Source organism: Phodopus roborovskii, unplaced genomic scaffold (genome assembly GCF_943737965.1).
Source record: "Phodopus roborovskii unplaced genomic scaffold, PHOROB, whole genome shotgun sequence".
Taxonomy (NCBI): domain Eukaryota; kingdom Metazoa; phylum Chordata; class Mammalia; order Rodentia; family Cricetidae; genus Phodopus; species Phodopus roborovskii.
In genome coordinates, this window is record NW_026126433.1 from 28,131,853 (window position 1) to 28,151,935 (window position 20,083).

At 42.8% G+C, this 20,083-nt stretch overlaps 2 protein-coding genes across 2 annotated transcripts in view; both read right to left on the reverse strand.

The window, feature by feature from the left end:
• Axdnd1 (axonemal dynein light chain domain containing 1) overlaps nt 1-10,874 on the reverse strand; it is a 67,767-nt gene extending 56,893 nt beyond the window's left edge. The window contains exons 1-4 of the mRNA XM_051185743.1: nt 10,759-10,874; nt 9,665-9,837; nt 8,872-8,975; nt 2,264-2,381 (exon numbers count right to left, since the gene is read on the reverse strand). Coding sequence (XP_051041700.1) covers nt 2,264-2,381; nt 8,872-8,975; nt 9,665-9,837; nt 10,759-10,855 — 492 coding nt within the window. The 5' untranslated portion in view covers nt 10,856-10,874. The remainder of the gene's footprint in view (nt 1-2,263; nt 2,382-8,871; nt 8,976-9,664; nt 9,838-10,758) is intronic.
• Nucleotides 10,875-18,070: 7,196 nt separating this feature from the next.
• The window catches only part of Soat1 (sterol O-acyltransferase 1), a 43,204-nt gene continuing 41,191 nt past the window's right edge, over nt 18,071-20,083 (reverse strand). Inside the window, exon 16 of the mRNA XM_051186029.1 lies at nt 18,071-19,411. Within this exon, the coding sequence (XP_051041986.1) occupies nt 19,355-19,411 (57 nt within the window). The 3' untranslated portion in view covers nt 18,071-19,354. The remainder of the gene's footprint in view (nt 19,412-20,083) is intronic.

A 20,083-nucleotide genomic window follows, 5' to 3' on the forward strand; every position in this document is an offset into this window, starting at 1 on the left:
AAAAACTGTACATATATTGCAAAATTAAGCATGAATGCGAAAACAGATTTTTCTTCTCATATAATCATTTCTTGGTATTTGAAGGGCTAATTTTAGGACCCTTTAAAGAAACCAAAATCTAGATCACTGGTTCTCAACCTTTTTAATATTGCAACACTTTAACATAGATCCTCGTGTTGTGGTAATCCAATCATGAAATTATTTTCATTGATACTTCATAACTGTAATTTTGCTAGTATTAGAAACAGTAACATTTTTTTGGAGATAGAGGTTTGCCAAAAGGGTTGCAACCCAGAGCTTGAGAACTGCTGACCTAGATGTTCAAGTCCATTACATAAAACAGTTTAGTATTTACTTATTTATGCTATATTGACCATGGTTTACTGTAGTACCTCATACAAGTAAATTGTTGCCATGCTAAATTATTTAGGGAATAATGACAAGAAAACATCTGTACTTGTTTAGTACAGATATCAATTTTTTCAAGCATTTTTTAATGTGTGGTTAATGGAACAGGTGATTGGAGCACCTTCAAGATGGAGGGACAACTATATTTATGAATCCTTTAGCTCTTTTCTATGTCTTATTGTTGTGGTTTGAATGATACTTCTCACAAGTCTCAGCATCTCCAGTTGGTGGAACTGTTTGGGAAGGATTAGGAGGTGTGGCCTTAATTGGAGAAGGCATATCATGGGGTCAGCTTTGAGATTTCAAAAGACGTGCACCAGTGTGCCCTCTCTCTGCTTCCTGCTCTTGAATCAAGATGTAAGCACTCAGCTAGCTGTTCCTGTCTCCATGCCTTTGTTCCACCATCATGGACTCTAACCCTCTGGAACCATAAGTTAAATTAATACTTTCTTTTATAGGTTGCCTTGGTCCTGTCATTTTGTTACAGCAGTAAAAAAGGGAACTAAGACAGAAGTTAGTTAGAACCAGGAAGTAGGCTATTGCTATGAAACTTGACTATGTAGCTTTTTGGAGGAATATATGAGATTTTGGGACATCAGACTAGAAAAACATTTTAAGTTGGCCATTGTAAGTGATGATTAATGGGTCATCCCAGTAGAATCTTGGAAGACCATAATACTAAGAACTATGGGGACTTTGGAGACCAGATAAAGAGGCTTCAGAGGAGAACATCATTAGCAACAGGGCTAGAGACCACTTGTGATATTTTGGCAAAGACTGTGACTGCTTTCTGTTCTTGCTCTAAGAGGTTAAATTAAAAAGTAATGGATTTCCGGGGGGTGGTGGCACACACCTTTAATCCCAGTACTCAGGAGGTAATCTGTGAGTTGAGACCAGCCTGGTCTACAAATCAAGTTTCAGGATGGGCTCCAAAGCCACAGAGAAACGCTGTCTCAAAAACCAAAAGGAAAAAAAGAAAAAAAAATGGACTAATTCCTTTATTTCATTAAAGATTTATTCACTATGTATACAATGTTCTCCTTGCACACCAGCAGAGGGCATCAGATCTCATTATAGATGGTTGTGAGCTGGGAACTCAGGACCTCTTAAAGAACAGCCAGTGGTGCTCTTAACCTCTGAGTCATCTCTCCAACTCCTGAACTAATTTCCTTGGTGGAGGAGATTTCAAGACAGTCTAATTGACTCTGTCTTGTGATTATTAGTAATCATTCTTATGCAGGTCTATGATGAAAAAGATCAAGTGGGGTGGAAAGAGATGCAGAATGTACAGTTTGAAGAAAAAAGAGTGCCAGGAAATTTAATGTTATGGTCAAGGAGTGATGAAAGGGCTAAGAAGATCAGTAGTGGCCTGACCCACACTGGAATAACAACATGAGAGATACCTTCAGCACTGGGGAGGCAGAAGTAGGCAGATCTCATGGAGCTGGAGGCTAGCCTGATTGACATAACCAGGGTACATACACTGAGAGACCTTGTCTCAAAAAGGACAAGGGAGAGGAAAGGAGGAGGGGAGGAGGAGAACTGGAGGGGGAGGGAAGTCATCATCTACAACTCTTTGTGTAACCTTCCAGAGGAGGGAGAATCTACTCTTCCCAATTTTATACTTTTAAAACCAGTGAATACTTACTATTTAGAACAGTTAACTGTGGCTTGGGAAATGGCTTAGAACATCTTTGATCTTTTCCCAATAAATGCAGTTTTAAAGAAACAACTGGGATGCACTATGAAGACAACGGAGCCCTGGGGGCTTTGTTACAGCTTGACGCTGCTTTAGACTTTAAAGAAACAATTTAAAAGGCCAAGAGGAAGAGAAAACCCTTCCTCCAATACTTACATTATGAGGCACCATGGCACTATGCTGTGGCTCTGATGACTTTGTACCTGGGGTACAAAGTTTCTTCTCCTTGGCCTCTCCTTTCACATATTTAACATCATACAGGAAAGAAATATCCCTTAAAAATTAAGAAAAATATGTTTTAGAAGTAGATTTTTCTATGAGTATATACAGCCACACGTAGTCTGCTAGTGGTTAAAATATGAATTTTGGTCAGCAAACCTGCTCTCATTACCTCTTTTGTCTCCCGCTTATCTGATTTTTATCACTTAAGATTATCTTCAAATATGGGGGAAAAGAAGTGTGATTTCCTTCCAATAAGAGTCCTTTGGTCCTTACACAGCTCTGTTTCAGAAGATGAGTCCATTATTCTAGAATAATAATAGCAGCTTACCAACCAAATAGTTCTCACAATTTCAATGACAGCAGCAGCGCCCTGGACCATCTGGAGAAACTGAAACTGTAGCATTGTCACTCCTGAGGATTGGATCACTTCTACCATCTGCCACTTTTAGCATCACTGTCATATAAGAACACTTCAGCTATCACAGCTGTAAGACAGCAGAGTCTGACCCAGATTCCCCCAGAAACCCATAAGTTTCCAAGAAAGGTTGCCTAATGAAGGTAGAACAGTACTTGGTCGGGATTCTCTTAGCAGAGTAGCTTAAATATCACAATGGCAGCGGCCATCACCTCACATGCAGAGAGGAGGAAGCAACCAAGGCAGGCAGAAGGGCTTGGGTAGGACACTCCTGCAGGGTCCACAGTTTAAGGAGGCAGGGCTCACTCGCCTGGTCTGTGGTGGTCTTGGGTTTAGCATCTAGCACCAGTTTATTGACTAGCGGCCCTTCCATTGCCAGAGTTCAAGCCTCAGGGGTAAACTGACGCCTAGACCAGCATTTCCCACCCCATAAGACTGGGACATTCGACAGGAGTCTGCCCACATTCTCCTCTTCACCTTGGCAAACTTCTCATCCACACTCTTTCCTCCCCTTTGCCTGAGATGAATCAGTTCTTTTTCCACGGTTATCCCTGCCACGTGTACACAAAACTCCCATCTTGGTCCATAGTCTCAGAATCTCATTCCATAAGCAACAGCTTGTGTAGAAAACTTTCACTGCCCACTAAGACACTCCCTGGCCTGGGTTGCTTTTGTGGCACTATGATAAAACACTGACCAAAATCAACTTGGAGAAGGGAAAGGCTTGTCTGGTTTACAGGTTCTGGACCATCATCCAGGGAAGCTGAGGCAGGGACTAGAGAGGAACTGTACTGACTGGCTTGGTCTCCTCAGGTTCCTCAGCCTGCCTTCTTATACAACCCAGCACCACCTGCCCTGGATGGCTCTGCTTATAGTGGGAGGGTCACCAATCAATATAATGCCCCACAGACATGCCCACGGGCCAATTTGATGAAGGAAATTCCTCAACTGACAGTCTGTCTTCCAGGTGACTCTAGTTTGTGCCAAGCTGACAAAGACTAACTAGTACATTCATAACGAGTGTTTTCCCTTCTAAAAATCCTCCCTTGACCATGCATTGCTATTATGTCATCATGACGTATCTAGCTGGAATCGGACTGTCATCTATGTCTTTCTGTTAAATATCAAACTCCCTGATATTACCTTGAAGAAGAGATTTCCCCTTCTTTCTGAAACCATGCCCCAGAAATGTAGTGCAGATTTGACCAAGCTAATCTCTTAGTGGTTTTCTTCCACTGCCTAGAATACTTTTCCAGTAACTACTGTGTCTGAAAACAAAAACAATCTCCTGGATCCCTCATTTCCGACACTCCTGGCTCTCCTGTCTACCCCAGATGCTGCTTCTTGGAACTTTCTGAGCCCTCCTGCTCCTGTAGAGAGGCTCTACCGAGTGCCCTTGCTCTCCTAGCACCTTCCTCTCTGCTTTCTTCCCTGGTGAAGCCATCAAACCTGCAGTCTGTTTCACCCTCTACTTGCTGAGGCTGTTGTCAAAATTGCATCCGTACTCAGTCCCTTCCCATCCTTTGCCCTCAATATCCAATCGAACATCGATTAATTCTGCAGTCGCCCTCGTGTCTTTAGAGTCAGTCCCCTTAGTTCTTGCCAACAGTAAATGTCTAGTCCAATTTGTCATTATGTTTGATGTGGATCCCCAGGTCTCTAGGATATGTCCAGTATACTGCTCTCAGACTTAGCTCCCTAAGGCATCATTATTTGATGTATAATATTTTCATATGTCTCCTTCCCTCCATCGGCTTTAAAGTAGACTTTGGCCTGATTTGTGCTCACTGTCTATTCTCTCCCCTCTGTACTGCTGTTACAGAAAATGCTGACCATATATCCATTCCCTTTTCATCAAAGTGCTAGCACTCTCATTTTCCTTGGAGTAGTTGCCTTGCTCCTCTGTTAGAAGGTCTCTAAAAAAGATTGTGAGGGGCCAGCAAGATGGTTCTGTGGGTAAAGACTCTTGCCACACAAAGCCTGAAGACATGAATTTGATCAGTGGGACCCAATAAAGGTAGAAGAGAATCAGCTGCACAAAATTGTCCTTTAACCAAAAGTGAGCTTGCTTGCTCTCCTCTCTCTCTCTCTCTCTCTCTCTCTCTCTCTCTCTCTCTCTCTCTCTCTCTCTCACACACACACACACACACACACACCACAATGTTAATAAAATATAATCAAAATATTTTTTAAAGATCATCTAGGGCAAGCAAGATGGCTCAGTGGTAAGAGCAATTAATTACTAAACAAGCTGAGTTTGATCACCAGAATTCACAGCACAAGGAGAAAACTGACTCAGGAAAGTTGTTCTCTGCTCCCCACATGCATAATGTGGTATGAGCACACACATACAATGAAGAAGCAAGTGTAATAGTAAAAATAATAACAAAAAAGTAAATAAAGTCACAGTAGTGACCTGGGTCATTTGCATTGAAAATATGTCATGTGCAGGGGTCATAACTGAAACTGCATACATTTTTTTTTTTAAAAAAATTTGACAAAAAACACAGAGCAGGGCACTGTAGAGAGGGGACAAATTAGAATTAAGTCTAATGACACCTCTGTATAAAAACATCCTAATGAATCTGCTAGCACACACCTTTAGTCCCAGCTCTTGGCCCACAGACAGGTGGATCTGTGCTTGAGGCCAGCCTGGGCTATATAGTTCTAGGCCAGCCAAAGCTACAGAAGACGTGAGACCCTGTCTCAGAGAGAGAGAAATATAAGAGGTTTTCCTTTGCTAGCAGAAAGTATGTGTGCTGTCTCTGTGAAACACTCATGTGAGGTCACAATCATGTCAAGGAGTAGTAGGCATTACATTCTTATGAGCAGCAGGTTTTATATCTTCCCACCTTTTCATGTAACTATACAATTATGCACAATTCTATTTCTACTATATTCTTACTCAGGTGTGTTGGGCACACCCTTAATCTCAGCACTTGGGAGGCAGAACCAGGCAGATCTCTGTGAATTCAAGGCCAGTCTCGTGTACATACCAACTTACAGGTTAACCAGAGTTATACAGTAAGACCATATCTCAATACATTATATTTCTTTTTTATTGGTGGGGATGTGGGTGTATGTGATGTGGGTTTGTGTAAAGTGGGTTTGTATGACATGGGTGTGTGTGACAGGGATGTGTGACATGGGTGTGTGTGATGTGGGGGTGTGGTGTGGGTGAGTGATGGGTATATGTGATGTGTTTGTGATAGGGGTGTGTGTGATGTGGGTGTGTAATATGGATGTATGAGATGTGGGTATGTGTGATGTGAGTGTGATGAGGATATGTGATGTGTAGATGTGATATGAAGGTATGAAGTGGGGGTGTGATATAGGTATATAATGTGAGTCTGCGATGTCACTGTGTATATGATTTATGGGTGTCATGATATGGGGAGGTCTGATGTAAATATGTGACATGCGTGTAACATGGATGTGTGATGTGGGCGTCTGTGATGTTAATGTGTGATGTAGGTGTGTAAGTGTAGGCGCAGAGATGCCACAGCACTCGTGGCAGTTGGAAGACCATTTTGGGGAGTCAGTTTTCTCCTTTTACCCACGGGAATGGGCTCAGGTTACTAGGCTGCAAGGCAAGTGCTTTTACCTGCTGAGACATCTTGTTGGCCTCGATAATTTAGTCCATTTTCTGCATTCAATCATTTCCTGCTTAGAATCCTGAGATTCATTGTGTGCATTGGACACTGACTGATGAAGCCATCAGAAAAGATTCTTAGTGCTAAATGCTTTGTCATTTGTATTTTATTGCTGTGCTCTGCATACTTGGCATTGCTGGAAAGTTACTCCTTGTCCCTACCAGTTGTGTATATCACTTTCTATGTGTGCAGGTCCAACCCAGGTGTCACAGCACTAAAATCAAGATGTCATGAAGATGTGGTATGGATGCCTGGAGAGCCATGCCTAAGCTTGGGCTGGCTGGATTTTGTTTGGTTTTGTTAACTTGACACAAGCTAGAGTTACTGCGAAGAGAAACCTCAACTGAGGAAATGCCTCCATCAGATTGCTGGTAGGGCACTTTCTTGAATAATGATTGAAAGAAGGCAGAGACAGGAGGATCTCTGTGAGTTCAAAGCCAGCCTGGTCTACTGAGCGAGTTCCAGGACAGCCAGGGCTACACAGAGAAACCTGTCTTGAAACACGGGGCGGGGGGGGGGGAGTGGAAAGGAGGGAATAGGGAAGGAAGAAGGAAGAGAAGGGAGGAAGGGAGGGAGGAGGAAGGGAAGGGAGGGAGGGAGGGAGGGAGGGAGGGGAGGGAGGGAGGGAGGGAGGGAGGGAGAAGGAAGGAAACTGAACAAGCCATAGGGAACAAACCAGTAATCAGTATTCAACCAGCTCCTGCCCCCAGGTCCTTGCCCTGGCTTCCCTCAGTGATGGAGTCTGATCTGAGAGCTGTAATGAAATAATCATTTCCTCTCTGAGTTGCTTTCAGTCCCAGTGTTTTATCACAGCAAGGGAAAACTAAGACAATTCTCATCTGAATGGTGACAGAATTCCTTCCTGGAGGCCATGGGACTGAGACTGTTCCTTGATGAATATAGGCTGAGTCATCCTTCCATTTCTCGACTTGTGTCCTTCCATTTTGCTATCCTTTTATGGTCTCTTCTCCTGACCTATTCAATCACCTTCCTTCTCTACTTTGAGAGGACAGTGTTTATCTGGGGCTCACAAACAATCGGGCACAATTTCTCTGTCTTTACCCTTCATCACCTCTGCAAAGTCTCCTGCAGGTGAGGTCTATTCATGGAATCTGGGGTTACAGTGAGGGCAGGGGTACTAAGATCTATATCCCTGGGTTTTGGGGTTATAGTGAGCATAGGGGTGCTGAGATCTGTATCACTGGGTTCTGGGCTTACAGTGAAGATGGGGGTGGTGAGATATGTATTCACAGTTTCTGGGGTTACAGTGAAGATAGGAGGGCTGATATCTGTATTCTTGAGTTCTAGGACTACAGTGAGGATAGAGGTGCTGCTACTTGATGGCCACAGTTTTAAGAACTTCCATTCAGAAATCATTTGACATTAAAGCCACATTCAGATATAAGTAGTTAACTTTTCAACATAGTTCAACCATCTTGTAACTGCTGATTACAACAGTAATAATTATAGCTGCAATCTGAATGCACAAAGTACAGATTCTTTAAGACTCTAAAGGCATCCAGCCAAGTCTCTGCTGCTCTTTGTAACACTGAGGAAGAGCACAGCAATAAGATGCTCCGCCCTCTCATGTCTGCTTTCCCATACCCCTACAGGCACATACAATTGAAGCAACTCTCTTTATCCCTTTTCACCACTGAGGAAAGTAACTTCAATAAGATTAAATACCCTACACTTAAGTGTGGATAAATTTCTGGCATGTAAGCAAGATATGCAGGAAGATTTTATAAATGGAAAATACTTTCAAATGAATAAGCCACAATCTTCGAGGAAAAAAAATGTGACAGTATTTTTGGGACTGATACAAAACAATACACACCATTTGATGATTTAATCTGAAACAATGTAAAAGGTTAAGGGTTCCCTTTGAAAAGACCCAGGAAATTAACCCATTCACCAAGACTTTCCACATCATGTAAAAAAACCATGGGTACCAACAGATATAAAATTCATTAACTGCTTTCTGTTTGTTGGAGCTTGTTCCTTTTAGTATAGTGCAAAAACCCAGGAGACTCAAGGAAGAAGTACACAGATGCATGCAAAAAAGAGAAAATGAACAAACCAGGCCTGGAAAAAGGCTCAGTGGATAGAGGGGCTTGCCACCAAACTTGATAGCCCGAGTTCAATCTGCAGGGCCCATACCGTGGAAGGAGAGAATGGGTTCCTACAAGTTGTCCTCTGACCTCACACAAGGGACATGTCATATACACACACTCACACACAATAAATAAACAAACAAATATTCAGCAAATCAAAATGTACAGCCAGAATCAAAGCTACCATACTGACAATAACCACACACCTATCCTTTCAGAATTATTATTTACCAATGATACTGTAAATTTCACAATTCATAATTCTACAATGCTGCCATTTCACCCCCTCCCATGACTATCACCCAAAAGGAGACAATAATGCTATCTACATGCATATATCCCATTCTCTTCCTTCTTTACCTTCCAGCTCCTGTTAGGGAGACAGGATGATCAATCAGATATTTGAATTTATTCCTTCGAACAGGGTGCTGCCAGACGTGGTCTACAAGGCGAGGAAGGGCACCCTGTGGAAAAAGAAAAAAGGAAAAAAAAAAAAAAAAAAAAGCTAGACATAAATGTCCAGCAGAGGGCACTCTAGTCAAAGAAAAAATACCAATTTGAATATTTACACCGAGGGCATTTGGATGCTTTATAGAGAAGCAGAATATTAAGACAGCAGCAGTATGTTTGGTGAATTTACATAAAATCAGGTTATAGAAACGCTTAAACAATGAAAACACTTGCTTAAAAGATCTGAGGAGTTGTTTTTGTTTTTGTTTGGGGATGGGTTGTTCTGTTTTTGCTTTGGTTGCTTCTGGATTTGTTCTTTTGGTTTTGTTTTTTGAGGCAGTCTCTCATTGTGTGGTCCAATCTGGCCTGGGACTCATGATAATCTTCCTGCTTCAGCCTCTGAAGTGCTGGAATTATCAGTGCCAGCCACCATGCTCAGCAAGAGCTGAATTCTCTAGTTGGCAAGATGCCTCAGCAGCTGAAAGAGCTTACAATCTGACGACCTGTATTTCTCCCCAGAACCCACGGTGGAAACAGGGAACCAACCCCTGGAAGCTATCCTTTGACCCTTTGCCCAAACTCACACATGAACTAATAATAAGAAATTTTAAATTTAACTCTGAATTTTTAAAGAGCATCTGACATATAAAACCTATGCTCACCACTTATTGAAGTGAACCTTTCTAGGTTTGTGTATACGCACCTTTGGGGCTCTAAGTTTCTTAGTAGGCAGTAAGTTTTCAGGACATGGACCAGCATTGGCTGCATAGTTCAGAGACAGAAGAACTTCCTGGGGGATGAATTCATTTGGAAGAGAAGCAGGAAGAGGTTTGAGATGGTCCACCATGGCTTTTTTTTCCTTTAGCTCAGGAAGTCCTACGAACGTGACAGGAAAGAAAAACTCAGTGGAGTGCTCTGAGGAGCTAAAGTTCCCCCAACTGCCTTACCAGTCACATATGTGTTTCTAACAGGAGGAGTGCTTCTAGTGGACAGACAACAAATAATACTTAAAGCACAGAAGACCATCCAGTCCACAGCTGGGTGGAGGAGGGAGAGCCTGGAAACATGGAGATACAAATAAAACGACTGGGCTGCAGAGTGATTGTGTGCACAGCCAACCTGGACAATTGAGACTCCCCTGTTTCAATATAAAAAGTGAACAGGGAGCTAGCTCAGGGTAGAGTCCTTACTTAGTGTGTGTAAGTCCCTGAGTAGAATCATCCATGCCTCCTAAATAATGAGAGGTTTGATGGGAGAGTAAGACTAGAGAAGGTCTCAGTCTAAGAGAAAGGATGAAAGGGTGACTGTGCTTGATTCTTATTCTACAAGCCTACATTTGTCATTAACCTGTTTTTTCTTTTTTCTTTTTAACAAGGTCTCACTATGTAACTAACTGTCATGGAACTCATTCTGTGGACCAGACTGGCCTCAAACTCACAGAAATCTGCCTGCCTCTGCCTCCAGAGTGCTGGGATTAAAGGTGTGAGCCACAAAGCCGAGCTCCAAGGATGGAAATTTTAAGGATTCTCAGAAAAATCTTGAATCGTATACCAATAGGCAATCAGTACTAAGCTGTGTTTATCTTATCCACACTACTACATTTTTAAAGTTCCCTTAAAGTAAGAGAGCAAGGAGCCAAACAGGTGTTAGTATTTAACAGTTAGTAGTTAAACAGTTCATACAGCTGTTAGTATTTAAACGAAGATGGAACAGGATTCTGAGTGGGTAAAAGCCAGGTTGTCCTAGGCGAAGGGAGAAGGGAGTGTGAAGTCTGTCAATGGCCATGATGGTGTTTACCTTTTGTCTCCTCCTTGAAGACAGAGAGTTTTGATTGTTTGGCCTCAGATGCTGATGGAGAGTTCAGCGAAGTTCCTGACGCTTTACGGAGAGACATAATAAACAGTGCTTCCTATCTCAGAACTATTCCTCTACAAAATTAACTCAGAAACAAATCAAAATCGTGCTGGGACTTTCAGGCCGTCCCGTGCTTCTGTAGGCAAAACAAAGCAAATGAACAAGGAGACCTCTTGAGGGTTTATGTTCAGATTGGAATTCAGAATTCATCTAGCATGGTTTCTCTTCTCTGGGTAGTGTTCTCTCAGATAACCTGGCACGTCGGAGGGGTATGGTGGGTCAGAGTCAGGGCCTAACCCCGGAAAGTCGAGTCCGCCCTACAAACGGCGGGCGGGGCGGGTCAGCGCGGCCCAGCTTACACGGGCTCGAGTCGGGCAGGGCTCCCGCGGTCCCTTCTGCAGAGGACGCAGACACTGACACAGCAGCTGTACCCACAGATTGTGTTTCCCGCCAGGCCTCGGTCGGTAAACCCTTTCCTGGAACGCCCTGCGTCGTTATAGCAACGCAGGACCCCGTGTCCTAGCAACCTGTGGACTGGGCTGCCTCGGGCGGCGCCGTCAAGAAAAAGAGAGAGAGAACCAGATGGAACAGTCTCCACATAGCTGTTTCTGTGTGCTTTTAGTCGTGCGTAGTAGCAATAAGAAAGGCAAATATTTAATCGGGCTGTTGTCTCGGAGACAGCCTCTAGCGGACGTGCTTCCGGCTGCGGACTGCGCAAGCGCAGGACCAATTGGCCACCCATCTCCCTTAGAGACTTCCCCGCGGCCCCGCCCTTAGGAGAGGGTGTAGTAGTTGTTTGTCATTGAGTCGTCTTTATTGTTTTTCCTATTTTCTAAATATCCCAGGTAGCTTCAAATTCACAGAGACCCTCCTGCCTCTGCCTCCCAATTGTTAGAATTAAAGGCGTGTGCCACCACGCCAGGCCATACAAGTTCATTTTTACAGCACGTGCACAGGGAATTTCATGTTCATCTTTGGATGCTCAGATGTGAGCCTGCAAATCTCCTTGAAGGAGTCCAGTGAGTGGGAAGTAGCTAGTATATTTAATGTGGCTTTACTAAAACATAAGGATTTTAATTAGCACTTTTTTTTTTTTTTTTTGAAAGAAAGGAGTTGGCTGCATAGCTCAGGTTGACTTCAACCTTTGAAATCCTCCTGCCTCCACCTGGAATGCTAGGTTCACAGGCATGCACTACCACACCTGCATTAATTTCGAATTTTCCAGAAGAGAAATTTTTTTAGTACCTAGGAAATTTAATTACAGTTTAGCCAAATACCACAGGCTCTAAAATCGAAATGCCTCGTGTTGTCTAGTTGGTGTATGAATATGCATGTGTTTGCATGTGCTTTACAACGCTCGGGAACAAAGCGAAAGCCTTGTGCTGTAGTTCTAGAGTGTTACTCAATTCGCCCCTGATGTGCCTACGGGGAGAAACAGCTTATCTTCAGTTCGAAGCACAGTACTTAGCATGTGACAAAAACTATGAGAAATACCTTTCTCACTGTACAGTAAATCAGGCTCCTACCAAGAACAAAGTGAGCAGCCATGCCAGCCTTGAATATGGAATCCCACGAGAGCTTTCTCTTGTTAAATTTACAAACTGTTAGCTCAACTTTGTAAATCAGATGCACATACTTGGTTGAGGCCAAATGGACACTAAACTTCCATAAATTGCCCCCCCCATGCTGTTTCTTGCCTCTGAACATTTAATTTCTGAAGCGACTTCTCCCATCCCACTCCATTGTGCTGCAGAAATAGGTGGGAACAGGTAGCCACAGAGGGTGAGCAGAGTTACTTTGTGCTTGTTGCTCCTGTGGGTGCTTCCATGGGAAGAAGACTGTAATGCCAGCTACTGACCATGACGCACTGAGAGAAAAATGTCAGTACACTTGTGCTGCTACAATGGAGTACAAGATGGGCAGTCTGTGGGGGATAGACTTTTAGTTCAGATGTGTAGACTGCAAGAGTCAAGTGCTGGCAGGTCCAATTTGGTAGCTCAGTAATCAGCACTTGGAAGGTAGAGGCCTGGGCTGCAGAAACTGTCTCAACCCCCAGTCCTACCTCACCTCCCCAAAATGGCCCCAGTAGAGAAAAGCTAGAGTCAATGCTACTGCAAATGTAAATAGGGCCCTAGTTATTTGGAACCTGTAACATAATTCTCTTCATTACCCTGGTAAGAAAGTTCTGCTCAGTTATCATGTCTTCTCCCTCAGCTACTGTTGGCATATAAAGCTGCCTGATACTTATGACCATGAAATAATAATGAATGCATAGAAGTTACTTGGACAACAGAACTAAGGTATATTAACTTACACCTCCTCACCTCCTTTAAGGTTGTCATCAAGTTACCCCAGCTGATTTACAACTCATAGTAGACTATGCTAGCCTTGAACCTGCAGCCATTCTTCTTCTGCCTAAGTGATGGCATGCCTGCTAGTTTACCCTTCTCTGTGGTGCTGAGGATGCTCTAAATAGTCATGGCTATCATGTTTAAGAATGTCCTAAACCAAACTTCTCAAATTATGCTTTGTGGTCCCAAACAGTCTTGGGTAACAATGTGGGATGGGGAAAACAAAACAAACAAACAAACAAAAAACAGTATAAAGTTTCTGAACCTGCAACAACCAAAAATTACTTCAAAAGAGAAATATGTGATGAATCCCAAGTGTTTGTACCAGCGCTCGGCCAAGTTGCATCCTGTGAACTCATGACAGTCTTAGTTCTGAGTACACATGACCGCACTTCACTACACAGTAAACCCTGTGACCCCGGGGACATCACTTCAAACTCCTCCTGGATCACAGTCTGTGATAGTGTTATGATGTTTGATTTTATAGATTTACTTGTATTTCCTTGAGGCTGTGTATATGTGCATATGAAGGTGCCCCGCCTGAGTGCAGAGAAATCAGTCTCCACACACGCACACACTATACACACTGAAGAGCTTTTCTAAATATATTTATTTACCACATTCTTCACATATTCAGTATTTTGCAATTTGGATTTGAACACAAATTTAAGAAATTTTCAGAGGAATGTGAACAATACATTTTAAACAAATTCATCTCGACAGTGATTAAAGATCTGCAAGAAGAGATAATCAAAATTCAGAAAGAAAAAGCAAATAAAACCAGAAACTATCTTTAATCTCTCTCCGTCACACAAACACACACACACATACACACACACACACACCCTTTAAAAAGTTTTGCTTCTGTAACCTAGGACATGCAGACCCGATACACAGGAGCCATTGCACAGTCCAAATGACAGGGCCTAGACCAGGGCTTCAGCTCTCTTCACACCCAAAAATCAGCACATTGACCCACGGACTACGTCTCTAATGACCAGGTGTAGGGGATGCCTATTTCAACAATATTCAAAGCCAGTACAGCTGCCCTTCAGTAAGAAGCATGCCACCACAGGCCCTGTGCACCATAAACTCACCTGAAGATCTGAGCTCCACCAGGGGTGGAGGCATGATGAAGGAAGCAAACAGTAAATGTGGTGGTAAAGATGAGGATGGGCATATAAATCGGGAATATGTGCATCTTTCCACTTAAACTCAGAACTTGAGGCAGTTCTAAAAATAATCCATTCTTTTTCTCATCTAAATTAGCTATTTAAAAGCATTTTATAGGAGGAGGAAGAGGAAGAGGAGGAAGAAGAAGGAAGAAGGAAGAAGAAGGAAGAAGAAGAAAAGAAGAAGAGGAGGAGGAGGAAGAGGAGGAGGAGAAGAAGACATTCCAAAAAAGACTTAGAAGATTCGAGAACTCTCCTACCAACTTACAGCTTGTTTCTATCTGCTAACTTCTCTGCTGTCCATTGAACTGAGAGCAGAAATGGGACCCGATTTCTGTTTCATCAACTAGCTGGGCTTATATGTAATGCTTTATGTCAACAAAGGGTCTAACACACCATTACACGATAGAGGTTGTATGGATGTTATAAACAACCAAATCCTTACACATCTGTCACGTTGCCCTCTTCAAAAGCTTCTCCTAGTTCCTTCAATATCACAGTCATAAACACCTAGAGACTGAAATTCCCTTGCCGATGTGGGTAGTGACACATAGTATTTCAAAAGTATGTGGAAATTACTATATAAGATTAGTAAGGCCCCAACTGATATGACAGACTTTGAAGGTTCCCCATGGAAGGCCTCAGCCTCCCTGGGGAGCACAGAGAGAATTGGCGGGGGTTTGGTGGGGGTGACAGGGGAGGATGGGAGGGTGAGGGAATGGGGATTAACATGTAAAATAACCATGTTTCTAATTTAAATTTTAAAAAGGGGGAGAAAAAGATTAGTAAGAAAGACATAAACTGTATTAAAGTGGTGAGTTATCTTCAGGTAAGATAGCACTAACTCTAAGGCCGGATGGGGCTCCAGCTCAGTGTGAAGCGCTTGCCCAGTCCCAACACAGCACAAGAAACTTGAGTCTGTCTTGGAAGGCTATAAAGCCTTCTTTACACCATCAGAAGTCCTCCCTAGGTTCCTTTGGGTCTGTAACTCTAGCACTTGGCTATGAATGCACACGAGTTCTAAACACTTGATGGTAATACCTAGGTCACAGCAGCAATGCCCTCCAGAAGCCTGCCACCTCACTCTAACATTAAAGCCTGAAGTCCCTTTGGAAAGTAAACATCTAGTTTGAAATGACGATGTAAGACAGGTAAGGTGGCTCCTGCTGTCACTCTCGGGAAGCAAGGCAGGGGAATTGTGTCTTAGCTGAGCCTACCAAGGAGCAGGTGGACTCAATGTGTGTGGAGGGGGCAGTAATAAAAGCAGCAGTAATTCTGGGACCTTGCCATTTTAAGGTGGTAACAATCCAGATTTAGGCTGACTGTACAGAGAATAAGTAGTAAGACTGTTTCTGCCACGGCCGGCACTCTGCAGTGATCCTATGAGGTAGTTATCACCTCACCTTACAGATGAGGAAATTGGCTCTGTAAGGCAGGCAGGCAGCTGTGCCTCGGGTTACTGTGCTATGCCTGGCTGTCTGAACCCACACACAGCCCATGCTTCAGTCACCTCCCTTGTGGTTCTCAATCTGGATGTTCTGGGACCAGAGAGAATCACTGTGCAAACTGAGATGTGCTGTGTCCATTTTATGTGATGGGACTTGAGACAGGATCACTTGTATCCCAGGCTGGTCTCCAACTTCAAATGGTTGTATAGCCAGGAATAACCTGGAACTTTTTTGATCCTATTTGCCTACCTCTCTAGAGCTGAGGTTTCAGGTGTGTGTTACCCCATCCAGTATATGTAGTCCTGTTGCATCTTGTGTGAGCTCATCGAGGGCTTGGGTATGGTAGGCAAGCACATTCCCAAACAATTTTTCTCTTTCCCATTTTTTCTTTTTCTTTCTTTCTTTCTTTCTTATTTTATTTCTTTTTGAACAGAGTGAACATACATTTATTAAGGAAAGGTGATAAAGAACTCATGAATGGGTATTCCTCAAAGGAGGAATGCACACAATTCATTTTAAAACAATGCCATAAAAGTTTGACCCATTACTATTGGGAGTTTTGTTACTACAGTCACATGACTAGCTCAGTGGTTTCTAATGCTTCAACCTTTTAATGTAGTTCTCATGTTGTGGGGACCTCCAACCATAAAATTTCATTGTATGGTGGTGCACATCTTTAATTCCTGCATTCGGGAGGCAGAGGCAGTCAGATTTCTCTGAGTTGGAGGGCAGTCTGGTCTACAAAGCTACACAGAGAAACCCTGCCTCAACCCCTCCCCCACAAAAAGGGAATAAAACCATCCAATAAAGATGAAAACAGACATCTAAATGCAAAGTAAAAAACTATACATAAAGTGGTTTTCTTGTATGGTCACTTAAAATTACAGTTCTCATTCACAATTCTTATAGGAAATATTAAATCCCTTACCTTATAGAGAGTGTGACTCTTAACTAAAAATAATTTTCACCCATTGGCACAATAGACAACAATACACGAACCTTTGTGGAGCACACTGTTAGCAAAAGGCTTTGGTTTTATTTTGTTTGTAAAGGGTTCAAACAGTAATTTTTGGAAAAGGCTCCTGCTAAGGCGTCTCCTTTCACAGAAGAACCTGCCTCCTTAAGAGGTCTGTATGCTTGATGTTTAAGACACTCTTACAATTCTGAGTAGTTTGCAGTCCCACACATGTTTATCACCTAAAATCTTGGGAGGAAACCAATCCCTAATGAAAGGCCTTGTTGGGTGTGGCAGCACAGGGTTGTAGACTCTGGCACCTGAGGAGGCTGAGGCAGGAGGATGTGTAAGGTCCATGCCAGCTCCAGCAGCAGAGAAAGACTTCCTCTCAAGAAAGAGTAGGTGAGGGGAAGAGCAGCCTTGATTTGTCCAACAAATGCAACACTGACAACTGCTACAGAGTAACAGCCTTTTCTGAAAAGGTGCACAGGAAGGTGCACCCTGAAGTCCTATCCCCTTGCTTAAGAGCACTCTTATGACTAAGTTTCAGACAATTCTGCTCCCTCATTATGTTCAAAATGCAATTACACATAAAAATGACTTAACTTAGCTGGGCAATGGTGGCACACGCCTTTAATCCCAGTACTCGGGAGGCAGAAAGAAGTGGATCTCTGTGAGTTCGAGGCCAGCCTGGTCTACAGAGCAAGTTCCAGGGCAGCCAAGGCTACACAGAGAAATCTTGTCTCAAAAAGAAACAAAAACAAAACAAAACAAAAAAAGTAACTGGCTCTCTTCCATCTTTAAGACACATGCCAGACCTTAATAGGTTCTATTCACAGCAGGTTGTTGAGGTTCTGTGACAATACAGAACACTATTGTTTGGGAACAGAAAACAAAACACTTGTCTGCTGAAGGTGGAGCTAACATTCAGAGGCAGCCTCAGTACATCTAGACATACCGAGAATAAATAAAGCAGGTGATGAAGCTGGAGACGTGGTCCAAATTAAGAGCGATTATTAAGGAACTTCACATTATCTTCTTGTGAGACTCAAAATGAGTTTTTAAAACTGAGAAGACTTCCCAAAACTGTACAAGTAGTTGTCAGGATATCAGCGAAGTCTCTCAAATGGCTGTGCCATGGAACAGTACCTACCATGTGCTAGCAGCTTGTGAGGCTCATTTCTTTGGGCAGGAGGCTGATGCCCCCTCCATGAGCAATCCTCACACACAGTCTTACCCATGCACACAAGCACAGTGGGTCCTCCCACCACACCGTGTGAGGGATGGGTACCCCAGAACTTGGAAATGTCACAGAATGAGTACATGTCCTTACAAATAATCACACAGCAATTTATTTCATCTAAAAATATACTGTTAAAGTATAGTGATGGAGCGGATGCTTCAGAAGCCAGCTTCTGGATCCTTAGTAGCCGCTTAGTAGTAATAGAGAAATTAATACTTCCTTCCATTATGGACTCTAGTCTATAACAAGGAAAGTCACTACTTGCTAGACAATAAAGCAACTGTATCAAAGAATACTTCTAATTAACTTAAAAGCTAGGAGAAAAGAAAATATTGGCCAGGCATGGTGGTATCTTCTGTGATCCTAGCACTTGGGAGGCAGGGGCAGGAAGTCAGTCAGGGGTTCAAGGCTAGCCAGGCTACATAGCAAGTTCAAGTCCAGCCTGGGCTACATAGCAAGACCCTGCATCTAAAAACTCAAACCAGGTACAATAAAATCTTCTTATAGAATTTCTGCTAGCATAATTAAAACATATGACCAGCTCAGTAAATATGTTTTAAAATGACTTTTGAAGTTTCAAATGGGAATGTACTTTTCCCTTCATACTTCTGACCCTTGAATTTGTACTAGTATCGAGTTCAAGGTGAAAGAAAGCTAATTATTTCAAAAAAAAAAAAAATCACAACATACAGAAAATTAAAGAAAGAAAGAAAGGAAGGAAGAAAGAAAGGAAGAAAGAAAGAAAATAGTCCAGAACTTCCAGAAAAATACAACATGGGGCTGGGGTATGGCTCAATATGCTGGCACTGGGCAAGGCCCTGGATTCCATTCCCAGCACAGAAAGCAAAACAGAATAGCAACAAAAGATAGGAGCAGAAAGCATAACAAGATTATCTTTGGGAAATAGGTATTTTTCTCTTTTTCTACTAGGAATAACAAAAATTTCTCCCCAATTGCACAGCTAGCTAGCTCACTTCCTAACATTGTGCACGAAAACCTTCTAAGACATAGGTACTGAAATGATTTCTTCATAAGTGTTTTGGCTAATTTATGGCCAAGATATGCTTAGTCTCTGCTTGGACAGAATTAAGGAAATAAACAGATAAAACTACCAAGGCTTGAGCTGAGATAACCCCCCAAAAAATCAGCTATTACCTCAGCTATTGGTCTCCTTTCTCCCACAAAGGAAACAAACCAAAAATAGTAACTTTGAGAAGCGAGTCCAGCTTCAGGTGAGCCATGTGGAAAGGCTGGAGTGATCCAAACAACATGGCATAGAGATATTCAGGAACTGCTGAAGATGGCTGGCCGGAATCAGGAAGAATATCCATTCCTCAGTGGCAAGAAGGAAGGAGGCGGAGCCCAGGTTTCTAAAACACGTACCGACAAGTCCAGGAACGAGGCCGGACATAATCCAGAAAGGTAGGCTATGATGGGATAAAGAGCAGAACAACAGTTTATTTGTGTTCACAGTACATGTGGATTAGGTATACGGGGTAGGTAGCTGCTGAATGTTATATATTGTACTTCTTTAAACCACCCCCAGCATTTCAGCCACCTCTAAGATTTGAGAAACTCCCTCACTCAAAGATGCTGAGATGCTTCCCACCAATAGCACCGATTAATTCAACTGAGAACCTTTACAAGTAAAGTTCCCTAAGTTCAGTAAACACCATTCAGCTCCAGGGACCATGGATCAAGTGGTAAATAGGCACTCTGTCTCTTAGCAAAATTCAGTTTCAGTCTAGAATCGAAATAGCGGTAGGACTAGGATAATAAAGCATGTGCATACAGCTATAACACAAGGTTTTAAGTTCATGTTCCACTTCAATATGAAGTACTTTGGAAGTTCCAAAACAGGGAAGATGGAGCAAGAATTCAAGAAACGTCCATGGCCAGTGCAGCACACAAACTGGGTCTCAGTAGGGGAATAAAATCTGACTCGTGGGACCTGAGTATAAAGAACAGCATGACCAGGGACAGAATCCAGAGCATCAGATGCACAAAAGGCCTCAACAGGAAATAAGAACTGAGGCTGTGTGACAGAAGATAGCATATGCAGAGGTCCATGCGGAGACTCTTAGCTCAGCTGTGGGTAT